Here is a 16,501-nt window from a genome sequence, read left to right on the forward strand (position 1 = left end):
CAACATGGGGGGAGACCAGTGACTTTTACACTAGGAGCTCGGTGGCAGGAACGCCACCTGCGGTCATTCACGTTCCCATTCACACCCCTCTAGTAGCAGCTCGCTATTGGGTAAGACAGTAGGTTAGCACTTTTAATGCAAACAAGGGTTACAGCCCAAAGCTAAAATGAGAATCTTTATGCCAGTACTTCGCATGGACTGATTCCACTTAATCCTGTATCAGACCATCAGAATTACAGTCAGAGGCAAGCAAGGAGGTTCATCCTAAGACCAGTCCCTCGGTCTTAGGGGCGAGCGGCCCAGCAGACGTCCATGGGGAGCCGTGACGGAAAGCTGGAGCGTGTTCCCAGATGGCCCCGCTCAGGCCCACCGCCCAGAACGTCTGGGACCCAGGGCAGAACGGGGTGGCGGGGGGCAGGCAGGTCCAGGGAGCAAGCCAGGAGAGCACAGGGACACCACCTAGGGCCACGTCACACAGGACCGATGGAGAAGCCGCCTCCCCAGGCGCAGGCTTTTCTCAAACTACCCACAGCGCAATGAGCCCCCACATGCTAAACAGGAGACTTCGAGATGCTCTAGCAGCCTTCCGATTTTACGCAGGGGTTGAACACCCACCAATGCCAGTCGGCTGCCGGTGCTTCTTGCAACTGTCCTAGTGAAGCAGGGAGAAAATCTGAAGTCTGGGGACAGAGGTGAGACCCTGTCTACAAATAAGGCCTGACCCCACAAGAGCCCCCAAGGCGTTCACAGCCTACACCCTGCGTGACCATCCTGGCGAAGGGCCGAGCGCTGCCCTCAGGACTGCCTTCCTCCAGCACTGGTCAGGCCAGTTCAGCCACAGGTGTTAAAAGCCCAGGGACCGCAAGATTTTTCCATTTCATAGTACAGGTGAAATTACCTATTTTTAGAAACTTTGCAACAGCGCTACACACATCCAAAACTTAGAACCCTGTCAGAAGGACTTCATTGTCATCAAGCAACAATCCTGACTGCAAATCTCCTATTTTCATCTCACAGAGCACCCCCCCAACCTTATGTCCCCTTGTCCACGGTGTCCCAATCACTGGCCCCACGTGTGCCGGCACCCCCGGGCTATGCTGTCCAGGCTTTCCCAAGACCACCCGCTCCCCGCTGAGCAGCACGCTTGTGCTCTACATCCACCCTGCTGGCTGTCACCCACGTCCCGTCAGCAAGTCACAGCTGTCTGACAAAGGAGGAACTGGCCACGTCATAGGAACTCAGAACTACGTTTCTACGTGTATTATTCATCAGCTCAAATCCATATTCCTAAGGCGCTACCATACCTCAGTACATGGAAACTTATCTTTACCAGCTCAGCCTCGGCTAACGGGGTCCACAGCACCTCATCTAGGCGGGGGGTGGGGGGAGAGACTGCTAGAGCTGAAGTTAAATGAAATGGACAGAGGCCCCTCTTCTTGGGGGAAGGAACGAGAGTGGAGTGGAGTGGAGCGGGACGCGGTGCCAGCTGTGACTGCCAGCAGGGGATGAAGGAACAAACCCATCAGGATTAAAATCGAGTCCTAAAACCAGCTCACTCACTGACTGTATACAAACTTTGCTGAGATTATTTTAGTAGCACACTTTTAAGCCACTCTAAAAAGCTGGCCTAAGGGGCTTCCAGAATTCTCAATGAGGCACCCATGATGGGGCCTCAAACAAATCTTATCATGTGACATTTACATTGTTTCAAGTGAGAATTCCTGTTGACTCCGAACACATTCACTCCCTAAGATCAACGCTCCTACTGGTCTAACCAGTGTTTTGTCTCATTCAGGGAAAACAGAAGCCAGGAGCTTAATTTTAGGACATTCACAGTACAGGTGATTAAAGTAACCTGCTATCCAAGAGTGGTAACGGCAAATGAACGTACTCTATTTAAAAAGCAGGGGATGGCTTTCCTTAACCATCGTGCTGCTCTTCTAGAAGATTAGCTGCTTCTGGCTTTTAAAAGTCAACTTTCATTATCCCTCACCTGCGTCTCAGAGCGTATGTAAGTATGATTACATAAATAAAAAGTTGGTAAAATGTGGAAACTGGTGGACCCCAACAAGTCAGCTCTATCCCTCTTCTACTCTGAGGAAAAATGCTCAAAACCGAAAACAGTTGCATGTGGTCCCACCGTCAGCTGGATGCAGGTTAGCTGCTGCTGGAATGAATGGCAGTGACACCATGTCGTGCCAAAGCGACTGACAGCGACAGAAGCATTACTTCTGAGTAGAGCTAAAATCACATTTGCAAATGCTTCATCCAAATTCCCTTTTAACTGTACTGTGTGTATACATTCACAGAAGAGCAAGGCGTAACCAGCCGGCCTCGAAGCGCCAGTTCTAGAACAGGACAGCAGCCCCCCACCCCCCGGCAGAGTGGCTCCAGCAGTGGCCGGGCCCCCAGTGCTGCCGGCTCGAGGCAGGGTGACCACCTGCCCACGTGCCGGACAGAGACGGCCTCCTCGGAATGTACACCCAGTCTGGGCCATCCCGGGGGCTGCCGATGGGGCAAAGAGTGGCCCAAGTTCCAGGCCAGGTGCTGTCTCGGGGAGCAGATGCAGGAGGAAAGGCTGGCCGGTGGCCAGGCCACCGCCCCAGATGACGTCGTTTCTGCTGCGTCTGGCCATTGGTTTCTACTGGAAACGAGTTGTTTGTGGTGAAGCCCGGCAGGAACCAGGCAGGCCGGTGCGCTCAGGGACCAGCAACAATCTAATTGGCTAACTTCCCAGTAAGCATGAACCTGGGGGCCTTCCCACAGAGCAAGCTGGGCCGCGGTGCTATGGCATCGCTGGCCACTGGGTGGCACTGGTGGGCCTTCGAGGGGACAGGAGGAAAAGGGAGTGGAAGCTGTGTTACTGGGAGCAGCCAGTGCTGTGCAGCAGCACAAGGAACCGGCGCCTGGCAGAAGGCGAGTCGCACCGCACAGCACAGCATCACGCGGCCCCCGCCCAGTCACAGCTCAGGGACAGCCGTTGCCGGGGTGGGCCCTCACAGGGACCACTGAGAAACCCTGAGGGACGGTCACTGCTTTATACCTTTCGTCCTGCCCCAAAGAGGTGCCAAGTTACCCTAAAAATCCCCAGATATGAGGCTTTCAGTCACACTGACACGGTGGGGGGCAGGGGGGGAGACATTACTCAGAATGATTGGCTGTAAATGCCAAAGGAATCGAAGAGCTTCGGATGTGACCAGGTGCCAAGCAAGCCCACGTGGTGCAGGTCGGAGCATCCCCTCCCCCCCGCCATTCCCACAGGGCCCCAGATCCACCCAGGCTCAGTGGTGAGGCCGAGGCAGCTACCGCCACAAGGCCCGGGTAACGTAACGGGACCAGCCAGGGCTCAGAGGACACAGTGGACCAGCGGCAGGGGTTGGGGGGAGTGGACTCTGCTCACTGTGACATCAGTTCTAATTTCAGCTCAGCCTGACACGTGTACGAAGACGTTTCTCATTACAACTTTGTTTCTTGGCTGTCAAGACTTTAGTGTGAAAATTCAAGTAGCAAGAGAGAACCATTTTACTTTTGTGCCTTTGCTTAAATAGTTTGCAGTGAATTATTCCTGTAGAAGTTATGCTTACACAGAAACAGAGACAATCCCCACCGAAGACTTGGGAGGCCTGATCTCCATCTCTGGGGCCCTCACGCCAGCTGCCCTCCATCGCTAGGGGTCTGTATGTGGGTCCACAGACAAACTGCCATGATCTGGGGCTACACAAAGCTTGTCCAGATTGACTTTTTCTTACTCATGTGCAGTATTTGAGCGACTTACACCTCAAGAGAGGTGCACAGAACTGGCCGTAACAAGCTTCCAAAAAACCAAGTACGCCTCCGGAGGCAAATGGACCCTTCCTTCTTTTCAGAGTTTCACGGATTTTGAAAACCAAAACCCAATTCACGTTGGACTGGTAATATATGAAAAAAATGGTCACATCATCCTTCAGCACGAACCACGAGAAGGAAACGGGGCCGAGGCTGTGTGCGAGGCAGGCGTTCCACTCTCCTGTCTATGCCAACTGGACTGGTGGGGACTGGCCGCCAGACCTGACACTCAGCTGCAAGTAGAGCTGCTGCTTTCCCTCATCTCCAAAACCCGCCAACAGGCACTTTCACCACTTTGACAAGGTTCAACTTTAACTGTTATCTGTGCCTGCGCCATCTGCTACTTCAAGCAACATGATGGGGTCGAGGGCGTGATAAGACTCTGGGGCACAGAGCCTGCGGCACCTGCTGACCCCGGCGGGTTTAGCGGCCGTTACCTTTGTGCTCGTCTTGCTGACGCCTCCAGGTGCACGGCAACACCCCGACCTTCGTTGACAGAAATCAAAGTGGAAACCCTTCTTATCGATCTTCCAGGTTTACTTCTTTAACTTTCAGAAGGTAAGACTATGACTACGTGCACGGTGAGGTGCAACACGCAAAAAATCAAAAACATTACTTTACAGCTTCAAGTATACCGGAGACTCCTACACCATGTGGGCGGGTTTACAGCTGCATCTTCAGAAAGATCCCTTGGGACTCCATGCCACCTAAAGGAATCTGCCGCGGGACCGTCTGCAAACAGTACCACAGGAGATGCAGAGCCCCAGAGGCCACATGAAGGCCAAAGGGCAGGTGAGGTGAGCAGGACCAACCCTGCTAGAAACTTCTACCCCAAACTCCCGCTAAAGCACAAGAACTAAGGGGGGCAGCCAGGATACAGCTGAGGGTCTCTGTCAGAAAAAGTACATGTACATGCAAAACCTTCCCTGCACTAATTTTCTGAACAGTTGGCTATTAAAAAAAAAAAAACCTGTAAAAAGTAAAACACTTAAAAATACGAGAGAATGCCAAGGACCAAGAAAATTCCAGGTATTTGGATAACATTAAAAACAGCTGTCAAGGTAAATCCTTATCAGGACAAGTTTTGGTTCTCTCTCCAAATGGGGGGAGGAAATTGGTGAGATGTACAAGGCTGCTTTGTCCCCACCCACATTTTTTTGCCACTGCAGATCTGGAAGAGACAGAGAAAAACAGCTCGTGTAGCTGATAAAACATGCCTCTCCCACCGTTCCATTCCTACCAAACACCCCTTGGTCCAGGCAGCGCCCCCCATCTATGTCACCATGGGGACCTGTCTTCTCTTACTACCTGTGAAGCGTGCTCCCGGAACTCACACCACCGATCCCTGTGAAACCCGCGCCCCCAGATCCACTTCGCCACAGCACAGGAACCGGACATGTGGCACACGGAGACCATGGGGCAACGCTTACGTCAGGGTAGGATGCTAACACATCACTGGACCTGGGTGCACAGGTTCTGCCAGGGGTCCCCATTTCAATTCTCAAACCTACATGGAACTGCAGAAATCTGATTTTCTAGTCAAAATTTATTCAGGTCCCCAGAGTTTCAAGTCATCTCGGAGCCATTGAGGGAGCCCCAAACATGGGAACATGTACCTATGCCTAACACAATTCCACTTCCAAACCCTAAGCAACCAGGGCCACTTTAGAAGAACATCTTCAGCCCTCTTCGTGCCTGTGCCTGGACAGTAACGAGAGGCGATGAAGAGGAAATCAAGAGAAACCATGAGGAGGACTACGAGACACAGGGAATTTCCTGGGGGGAAATACAATGGCAACTGTTTCCCTAAGTTACACTGTTTTTGTTTTCAGAAACTCTGAAAAACAATTTAAAAAACTCATCAGAGAACAAGTGGGTGTTAATCCCATCACTGTGAGGACCTTAAGATCTACTGACTGCCCCACGAGAGAAGCAGGTCAGAGCCTCTGTGTAGCAAGGTCTTGCCCACGATGCTCATGCAAGGCTGCCCTGAACCCACAACCCAAGGCCAGTGCCAATGGCCTGGGAGAAGTGGGGTGGGGGCAGAGCACCTCCAGGGGCCGCACACTGGCTGCCTAAGGATCCACCCAAGACCTGACCCGAGTCCAGGGCAACATGGGAAACGCCCCCTCCGAAGAGCGGTCCCGGCATCACCTGCACCCAGAAACATATCATGCTCTGCAGCCAGGGAGGCGGGTGGGGGCGTGGTGGGGATGCAGGGCTCTGCTGAGTGTGTGCGGGGGGCCCCCTCCCATTGTGCCTGTGTGTGGGGACCCGCGGAAGGTCCACAGCCACTGCCACTGTCAAGTAATGGTTTGGGGAAGAGGCAGAGGCACAGCTGCTGCTCACCGAGGCTCCAGTCGGGTGTTTACCTTCGACCTTTTACACTCCTCCCAATCCTCTTTTGGGAAGATGACATTTCTGGGATAACAGAAAATGATCAGAAGCAACTAGCTCAACAGCATGTCCCTTATGCAGGCTACAAGCTGTGGCCATCCGTCCACGTACTTCTGAGACGTAAATGTGCTACAGTAATCGAGACAGTGTGGTACTGGCACAAAAACAGAAAGATAGATCAATGGAACAGGATAGAAAGCCCAGAGATAAACCCACGCACATATGGTCACCTTATCTTTGATAAAGGAGGCAGGAATGTACAGTGGAGAAAGGACAGCCTCTTCAGTAAGTGGTGCTGGGAAAACTGGACAGGTCCATGTAAAAGTATGAGATTAGATCACTCCCTAACACCATACACAAAAATAAGCTCAAAATGGCCTAAAGACAGAAATGTAAGGCCAGAAACTATCAAACTCTTAGAGGAAAACATAGGCAGAACACTCTATGACATAAATCACAGCAAGATCCTTTTGGACCCACCTCCTACAGAAATGGAAATAAAAACAAAAATAACACATGGGACCTAATGAAACTTCAAAGCTTTTGCACAGCAAAGGAAACCATAAACAAGACCAAAACACAACCCTCAGAATGGGAGAAAATATTTGCAAATGAAGCAACTGACAAAGGATTCATCTCCAAAATTTATAAGCAGCTTATGCAGCTCAATAGCAAAAAAAAAACAAACAACCCAATTCAAAAATGGGCAGAAGACCTAAATAGACATTTCTCCAAAGAAGATATACAGACTGCCAACAAACACATGAAAGAATGCTCAACATCATTAATCCTTAGAGACATGCACATCAAAACTACAATGAGATATCATCTCACACCAGTCAGAATGGCCATCATCCAAAAACCTAGAAACAATACATGCTGGAGAGGGTGTGGAGAAAAGGGAACACTCTTGCACTGCTGGTGGGAATGTGAATTGGTAGAGCCACTATGGAGAACAGTATGGAGGTTCCTTGAAAAACTACAAACAGAACTACCAGATGACCTAGCAATCCCACTACTGGGCATATACCCTGAGAAAACCATAATTCAAAAGGAGTCACGTACCAAAATGTTCATTGCAGCTCTATTTACAATAGCCCGGAGATGGAAACAACCTAAGTGTCCATCATCCAATGAATGGATAAAGAAGATGCGGCACATATATACCATGGAATACTACTCGGCCATAAAAAGAAACGAAATTGAGCTATTTGTCATGAGGTGGATGGACCTAGAGTCTGTCATACAGAGTGACGTAAGTCAGAAAGAGAAAGACAAATACCGTATGCTAACACATAGATATGGAATTTAAGAAAAGAGAACGTCATGAAGAACCTAGGGGTAGAACAGGAATAAAGACACAGACCCACTTGAGAATGGACTTGAAGATATGGGGAGGGGGAAGGGTAAGCTGTGACAAGGCGAGAGAGAGGGATGGACACATATACACTACCGAACGTAAGGTAGATAGCTACTGGGAAGCAGCCACATAGCAAAGGGAGATCAGCTCGGTGCTCTGTGACCACCTAGAGGGGAGGGATAGGGAGGGTGGGAGGGAGGGAGACGCAAGAGGGAAGGGATATGGGAACAGACGTATATGTATAACTGATTCGCTTTGTTATAAAGCAGAAACTAATTTAAAAAGATGCGCTGGGAAGGTGGTCAGTGAGGAGGTGATGTGCAGAGGAGGGGGCTGGGGCAGAGGGAAGAGAAACCCGGCCTGTGAGCAGAGCCACCACCTCCTTGAGGCCGGGCTCCCCGCCCCTCCACCCCAATCTTCCCTCAAAAACCGGGAAGTCAGAACTGGGGATAAGTAAGCACCCACCCCTCCCCCAAACCCCGCCAGCTTTCCTTTCTCACTGTGCGCCCTACATCTGACTCCACACTCCGAGCCTGGGGGCAGTCTCCCGATTCTGGTCGACAGAGATGGAAATCAACTGAATTGAGATCAATCACCCAGGGTTTTGTGGCTACACCTCGGTTTCCCTTTCATTCTGTCACGTGCCTATAACCAACTGAGAACATTTAGCCCAGGATTCCAACATGACGGCTCCCCACCCATTCACAGCTGGGCGATGCTTATATTTAGGTCCACTCGTAACCCCTGTAGAGGCGCTACGGTGTAGAGGTGCTATAACTTGATGGATGTTTGCGACACGTTGTTAGCATGAAGTTCTTGGTTCAAACAACCTGAGGTGTACTGAGACTCATTTTAATACAGCAACTGGTTAATTCTGTATTTAACCACTCACTCCAAAAATCCAAAAATACATACACAAATAAATATGTATATAGACATATACACACACAGTATTGCTTGGCAGTTTACTTGCAACTCCATTTCTTAGGTCTTGGGTCATTTACATTCTCAAAATGCAGCTAGTTATGCAGTCTTCTAACCACACTACATCCACGAGGCCTTCCCTCAGGCCACTGGCCTAAACAGCCGGCTGAGAGGAGGAAGCAGCACGTGGCTATAATCCTGGAATTTAGGGCCATTTAACCTCTTGTGCTTTTAAAACAAGTTGCAAGAGTATAAAAGATAGCATAAATAAAAACACAAAATGACCTTAATCATAGAAAAATAAGAATAAGATGCGCCCCAGAACAATTTAAATTTCTAAAATTTAATTTTGGAGAATGAGCTGAGAAAAAGAAGAAAGAGAAAAGATTCAAGCTGCATGATCTCATCTGGGATTGCAAAGGTCTGTCTGAACTTGAAGCCTGGGTGGCATGACCCAGCAGTGCACGCCAAGACTCCTGGTCTGGGTGCTGCTCAGAGTGGAGAGACATTGTGCTCACTTACTTTCAAGCACGGGAAGCAGGGTAAACAGCCTTCAAGACTGGCATGTGTGTTTATGTTGTGTGTAGTATGTGAATTGGACATAAAAAAAATTCCGGTTCGGTCAAGAATAATATAACTCCTGCAAATCATGCTTCAGTTGAAAATCAGCTACAACACTACTGTGCTAATAGTAATAGGCTCCCACAATATACAAAGAAGTGAGGGTCACGTGTGCTGGGAGCAGACTGTGTGGAAAGGCCCCTGCGTGGAGAGCCCACGGCGGTGACGGCGCAGTGGTGAACACCTGGATGACGGCGGACTCTGAGTGCCGGGCAGCGCGCCCCCTTGTCAGATTCTGCTGAAGATACTACACATACTTACCAGAGCCTGGTAATAAAGAAAAGCGATTAAAGACATCAGTCGTCGGAGGTGAGACATTCAGCAACGGGGCTGGTACAGCTTTTTGGAAACACGGACAGGAAGTCCCGACAGACTAAGGATGGGCACGCGGGGCTCAGGAGGCCTCCTGGACTTGGGCAAGGGCTTTGATCTCTGCAGGTGCAGCAGAAAACACGGCTAGAACTCCTAGCTCTGGACAGGCCCGAGTGCACGGCCGTCCAGAAAGACCGGGAAAGGTCCAGAGCTCCCCCCCGGGTGATACATACATTTATACAACAGTGGCGGCCAGGGGGCGGCAGTCTTTTCTGGCTTTACTGCATTGTAATTGTGGTCGCTGGCCCACGACGGCGTGCTGCTCTCACAGGGCGGCTCCTTAGCGAGGACCTCACTCCTTGGAGGCACCACCACCACCTTCCTCGCTGTGTTCTCCTTCTTGTCTGGAGCCGGTCTCTTGTGCACAGAAGAGATTTTAATGCCTGCCTGGATAATCAGTAAAGCCCCAATCATGAACGAGGTCAGAAATTAACCTTTGCGCATTTCACTCTGCAGTGAGGGTCACGACTCAATCAGCTCCTGGACCATCCTAAGCCCAATGCACTGCATCTGCTCAGCAGAGGGCTTGGCTACTCCCCCACATCCAGCAGGCCCGCATCAACATCCGAACGATGAGAAGGTCCCTGACACAACAACCCGTCAACCTAGCATCCTGATGAGGCGCTAGGCCGCCACGATAACCGAGGGGCCGTGGAGTGAGGCAGTGAAGCAAGGCGGAGAGCACGGCAGACCGGGGCCCCGTGTGAGAACGCGCCCAAGCAGCACTGACAGGCAGGAGCTGCAGACACAACAGCACGTGGAGAAAGGACAGGCGTACAAACGACATCCCTGTACCCTAGCAGGCATTCAGTGCGGCGACCCCAGAACCCACCGGTCAGCCCGCTGACTGTGTGTCAACTCCCCGCACAGACTCCAGCAGGGACCACTCTCCTCCCAGCGGGGCTGGCGTGTGGGTGGAGAGCTATTCCACGCAGCAGCCGGTTCCCACGTTTCTATCAGTTAATCCCTCGGCAGGAGGCGGAGAAGGAAAACACGAGAACACGTGCCTATTTGTCATTTCGACAAGAACACCGGTGGGCAAGGCGGAGGGCAGTGTGAAGGTGCCTGCATCCCGTCCGGGCCTGTGTGCCCTACACTCTCCAAATCAACCCACCGAGCCTGTAACCTCCAGACGCTCATGGTTTGAACTACACAAATGGTTGGTTTCAGTCAACTTACCTGAACGCTCCATTTCTGAAGAATGATTTTTTCCGGCTTTGTCTTGGGTTTCTCTTTAGGTTTTGGTTTCTCCTCTTTCCCTGCGCTCAGCAAGCGCATGGTGGCCGCGGCGTGTTTCCGGATACACTCGCTGCTGCAGTAGACAGAGTCGGGCTGCGCCACGCTCGAGCACCCGGGGCCAATGCATCTGGCGGCACCAGGCGCCTCTAGGACCTGCAGGATCAGACGTGGCTTCAGTGTACTCACCCACTAGGTGGGTATGGCACTTTGTAACATAACTATTTATGGTACCGAGATGACTGCTTTTAATCATGTATGAAAAAACTATGAATAAACATGTACCTTTGTTTATTCAAAACACACCAATCTACCTGCCCTGAGGAAGGCCCTCGGGTTCTTACCTGCCCTTCAGCCACGCAAGAAGGGCGGAACCCTAAGCGGACCCGGCGCTCACGCTGCGCACTTCTCAACACAATGGGGTTTCACACCACAAGTAGGTTCCCTTATCGGGCAAATGGGCAGGGATTTTACCAACGAATTAAGATCCCAAGTGAGAGGATTCCGAGTTAGTCCAAAGGGTCCAACTTCGTCAACTGAAAACCCTTCAAAGAGGAACTGAGCCTCCAGAAGAGAGAGGATTCCACTGCTGGCTCTGCTGAGAGGGCGCCCATGCCTAGGCTCGGCGGGCAAGGCTGGGAGACGACACCCAGGACACCCAGTTAACCGTGGCTCTCAGAAACAACAGATCACTTTTTGCTATCATCAGGCCACAAAAATCGCCCGGGATATAGTTTCCATGCTAAACCAAGTCAGAGCTTTTGGAAGTGGATCTTTCCCCAGCCGAGCCTCTGATACCTCAGGCCCCACAGACACCTGGAGGGCAGTCTTGTAAGACCCAGAGCAGAGGGGGCCCAGCTAAGCCAGGCCTGGATTTCGGAGCTAATAAATGTGTGTTGTTTAAGCTGCTGAACAAGTCTGTGGCTGCCTGCCGTGCAGTAGGAGCCTGGTTCACTACAAGGGCTGAACACAGCTGTCCATGATCACTAGAGCATGTTCTGATGGTCGAGACTAATAACATACATGAACATACCCCTCCAATGTACTGGAGCAAAATCTTAAATCTCAAATTATGCACTGAATTGTTTTTCCTCCACAGAATCCAAGTTTTACTCAGAGAAATACTTAAGTTTCTGGGTAGTCTCAAACACATCAGCAATCACAGGACGTTTCCTACTGACTTCCATTTCCATTCATTCTCTTCCTTACCAGTTCTCATCATACTTCCACTCGATGTCTCCTCATACGCCCATGACAGGTAAAATTTAAACGGTCCAGCCCTCGAGGCTACCTCAGTGCAAGGGGGAGACGGCGGGAAGCTAGGACAAGGCCACCGCAAGGTCGTCTGCATGCCCAACACTGGCTAGAGCACGGGCTGTGGGGGCGGCATGGGCCCCCAATTCAAGGAAGGCCTGGGGTGAAAACATGCTCTGAGTAGGACGATCATGAGAGCCTCAGACAGCTCTCAAGATGCACGGAATCCATGACAAAGAATCACGGCCCTTGGGCAGGAGACACGAGTGAACAGAGTTGGGAAAGGAGAAAACACAGCTGCACAAGCACTGGTGAGTGGGAGAACACCATAACACAGCGCGTGCCAGCCGCAGCTGTCTTGTCAGCCTGGGGACCCGTGCGGGCACCACCGCTGGCCTTGGCATCTTGCTGCGAGGCAGGGACTAGACCACTGGTTCTCTCAAGGCACTGACGGGTACTATAGGTGCACACGTGCCCCTGTGACTCAAAAATAATTTTGTTTCTTCACATATGTACTTCAAACTCCGGATCCATTCATGAGAAAACTTAAGGGAAGACTTACAAAAGTGAGTCCACTTATGGAAAATGTTAAGTCAGTAATAACAGCATAGGAGATAGATATGATTAACAAACATAGAGAAAGAATAGACAGGCGTGCCAGCCTTAAGCAGGTGCATGGACCGGGGAGCTCGCAGAGCCCAGCCCCGCGCCCAATGCCACTCCTGGGAAAAGCTAACTTATCTCAGGAGACAAAACCTTCTGTCTTGATGTTTCTGCCAACGGCAGCTGAGGGCTCCACAGTCACCTCTACTGCTGACCTTGGGAGACAGGTACTTACGGGCTGGAATATCTTGAGTTTTTTCTTGCAACTTGCGTTTGCAGCTTTCTCAATTCTAACCTTAATTCCTTGGTCTTCATTCGATTTCTGCTCCACGATTCCTAGACTTGTACAGTCCATGCCGTCGGCATCTGCAGCTCTCGACCTCGAGTCCTGCGTGCCTGTGGTCTCGGAGCTGGGCTCGTCCTGCACTTGCAGGATGGTGCAGTTTGGGCAGATGTAATCCTGCCCGTTCCTTTCCAAGAGCCTCCCTCGAGCCTCAGAAATGCCCACACAGTCGCCATGAAACCATTCTTCACATCGGTCACAGCGAATCATAAACCTGGAATGATAAAATAAGGAATGGAGATTATTATTAGTATTACGAATGGAAAGTGAGAGACCAACTCAATTTTAAACACAAGTCAAATTTCAACATTCTATTATGAAAAAAACAAAAATATTACAGACACGTGGACAGAACAGAATAAAGAGCATCCACGTGCCCCTCTCAATTTTACTAACATTCAATCAAATTTGCTTCACCTTTTCTTTCAGGGGAGCACTCTGCCCTGGACACCACAGTTCTTGTCCACAGGAGGGCAGCCATGCCTTTACCCGCCCCCTCCCTGAGCTGCCCCAACGTCCACACCACAGCCCAGTCGCAGCCGGTCTGGAGCAGCGTCACCCAGCGAGCTCTCTGGGACAGCAGATCCTCTCTGGTCCAGGCCGCCCTGTCCGTGGCTGCTGGGACCGAGGCAGCCAATGTCCCACGCCAGCCCCCACCTCGGTGGAGGGTGTGGCTCTTGGCAGTGCCCACCCATGCCGTATTTGTTGTTGTTTTTTGACAATGACTTGCTCGTCTTTCCCAAGAGAACAAGTCCCTCATTCAGGCCACCCGGGGACTCTCTCAACTAAGACGAATGGAAAACGCTCTCTGGCACTTTCCACACCTCGGACTTCCCCCCGGAAGCCTGGGCAGCCACTTCATCCCCCCACGACCCACCTGCTGTTGTGAGGCTGGCGGCACAGGCAGTACAGGGCATTGGGGTCGTACACCTCACATGCGGGCTTGTGTCGGACTGCGTCTCCGGGTTCCTCTGCATGCCCCCCTGGGGCCGCCCTCCCTTCCAGCTGGCTCTCTCTGTCCATTTTCGCCACCTGGGACGCAGCCCCCAGGTCGGCCTCCGGCTCCCGCGGGATGGGCCGCGAACCCTCCATCGCATCGCCTGCCTCAGCATCCACGGTCTCCACCGGGTCCTCCTCCCGATGCTTCTTCCTCAGACGGTTCTGGATGCCCTTTGGGGGCCTGTCGGTGGGCTCCTGCTCGCGCTTTCTTCGCAGGCCATTCTGGAGTTCTTTCAAAGTCAAACCGTCCCTGTGGCTATTGGAGGTGTCAATCTCGTCGCCACGCCCTCTGGCCTTTGCCGAGGAGGCCGTTCGTTCCTTAGCACCCGTGCAGCCAGACCTGGGACCGCTATTCCCGTCCGAGGTGCTCTCCATGCTCCCCTCGGAGGCGCTCTCCGCTTCTGTCACTGGACAGGACGCCGGCTCCGCTGAGGCCTCTAGGGACATGGAGGTGCCCCTCCGGCCCCGGCGCCGGACCGTGGTCAGGAACTCCTCCACCCGCTCCGTACGCTTCGGCTGCCTTCCGCTGCGACGCAGCGACGGGCTCTGCTGCTGCCCGGGCAGCAGCTCCAGGGCATCCACCTCCGCATCCCTGGCGCCCTCGCGCTTGCCGATGGTGCTCCTCCGGAACCTCCACGTCTTCCTGAACACTTTGCGGGTGGGCTTGATGGCCTTGGGCGCGTCCTCACCACTCGGGTCATCCTCCTCGTCCATACCTAACAGGGAAATGCAACCAAACCACGCCAGGCGTCAGCCAGGGCCGCGGTCCAGACCCAGGACCGGCACCCACCAGCCACGAGAGTGCACCAGAAGGGGCACCACCCGCACGGAGGAAACCCAGACACAGTGAATCGCAACAATCCTCCACCTACAAAAACCGAAGGCTCTTCCTAAAGTGCACTGAGAGGATTCAAGGTGATCTCTGAAGAAAAGTGTAACAGTTACGGAGCTAATGTTCAGTAGAAAAACACAGCTAGCAAACCAAATCTGTGCATCTGTCAACTGCTGAGGACGAGGATTTGTACAAGAGGTAGCGGGGAAAGAGGAAGCGAGCAGCAGTGCTGCCAGGACAGGACAGGGTGGCGGGTGCCTCGGGCTCTCCCGCACAGAGACGCGGGGCCCACCTGGCTCTGCCCGCAGAGCTCGGTGGACAGAACGCCGTGCTGGCTCTGGGCCTAGTGCTTGGAAGCCCCGAGCTGCGTGTGAGACGTCTGACCACGTTGCTGGAGGGATCACGTGGAGATGGGGGATTCGGACCCTGAACACCCACACCCAGCCCCCGCTGAGCCTTGCCCAGATTCCCGAGCCACGACTGTGTTGACACAAGATGGGCCCATCCAGCTCTGCACGCAGGGTCTGCAGCAGCAGACGATCAGGACACTGAGAAAATTCTGACCCACGCAGCACCTGTGGTATTTAGTTCTTCTCTCCTCTTTCTAACAGACTGTTTAAATGGTCGTGTTTGTGAAAACTTCACTCCTGTTTAAAATGAAAAAGCCTGAAAAAGATAATATATACCTTGAGAATTTTTTCCCAAGCTGCGCGGGCTTCAATTACATTTAAATGCTAACGATGACTCAGGTTTTATGCCATGATCCATTCCAGGGGAAGGACTAGTACAGAATGGAAACCTTCAAACAGAAAACACACAAAATTAAAAATCACACGTAACTGAACTCTCTTTTTCGTTCCCACTAAGTATGGTCACCTCCCATTTCCATGTCCAGGTCTGCAACTCCCCCACCCTGGGCCTGGGCCCACACTCTCCCAGGCCACTTGGAAGCTTGCAGGAGTAGCTGTGACATCAGCACCTGTGCCACCAAGGACCACGCCACTGTCCTGGTCACCCAAGTCTTTCTGCAGGAAGGACTCTCCTCTACAAAACACAGTTCTCACCAGAGCCAACAAACAACGTCATCGTAAATGCACTAAAGAAACCACCCATGTAAAAATAAAGTAGTGCTCTGAATCAGATTCTTAACACACAATTAGACACTCTTCAAGAAATCTTGGGCTAAAGCTTAAACCACTGCAAACAAATACTAATGTCACATCAGTTTCTTTACATATAATGCCGCTTTTGAAATAGAAAACATGACATCAAAACTTAAAATTGTGTTGCTGGCGTTTAACACTATTGCCACGTTACCTGCCCCACACGGAAGCTTGGGCGCTTCTTCCGACTTCCCAGAAACAATGACAACCTGGCCGATGCAACTGCGGGGTCCAAGGGAAGCGCCAAGCCCCGAAACCCTGCTGCTGCCGGTCACTATTCACAGATTACAATGCAGATTATCTCGAGACAGTCACCACGGAGTAAGCTCCTAAAAGAAGACAACAAAACCGTTTAAAGATTTAAAGCAACTATAACTAAAATCATGTTTAAGAAAAAAAAGGCATGAAGCTTTCCAAACAATCTCTTATTTGAATGTACATTACATGACCCCCAAAGACACTGGGCGAGTCGACAAACAATAGCCACAAAACAAAGTCCCCTGCTTCCTTAAGGACTTTTAAAGAAGGGAAGATACTTTGACTACACTCTGAAAGCAGGGGGCTGGAAAGGC

The 16,501-nt window shown here is 51.7% G+C and overlaps 1 protein-coding gene across 1 annotated transcript in view; it reads right to left on the minus strand.

The window, feature by feature from the left end:
* The window catches only part of LOC132490650 (death-inducer obliterator 1-like), a 54,469-nt gene that overhangs the window by 16,404 nt on the left and 21,564 nt on the right, over positions 1–16,501 (minus strand). Inside the window, 6 exon segments of the mRNA XM_060099047.1 lie at positions 9,673–9,886; positions 10,679–10,891; positions 12,828–13,149; positions 13,813–14,650; positions 15,453–15,565; positions 16,084–16,258. Coding sequence (XP_059955030.1) covers positions 9,673–9,886; positions 10,679–10,891; positions 12,828–13,149; positions 13,813–14,648 — 1,585 coding nt within the window. The 5' untranslated portion in view covers positions 14,649–14,650; positions 15,453–15,565; positions 16,084–16,258.

This window comes from Mesoplodon densirostris, chromosome 5, assembly GCF_025265405.1.
Source record: "Mesoplodon densirostris isolate mMesDen1 chromosome 5, mMesDen1 primary haplotype, whole genome shotgun sequence".
Taxonomy (NCBI): domain Eukaryota; kingdom Metazoa; phylum Chordata; class Mammalia; order Artiodactyla; family Ziphiidae; genus Mesoplodon; species Mesoplodon densirostris.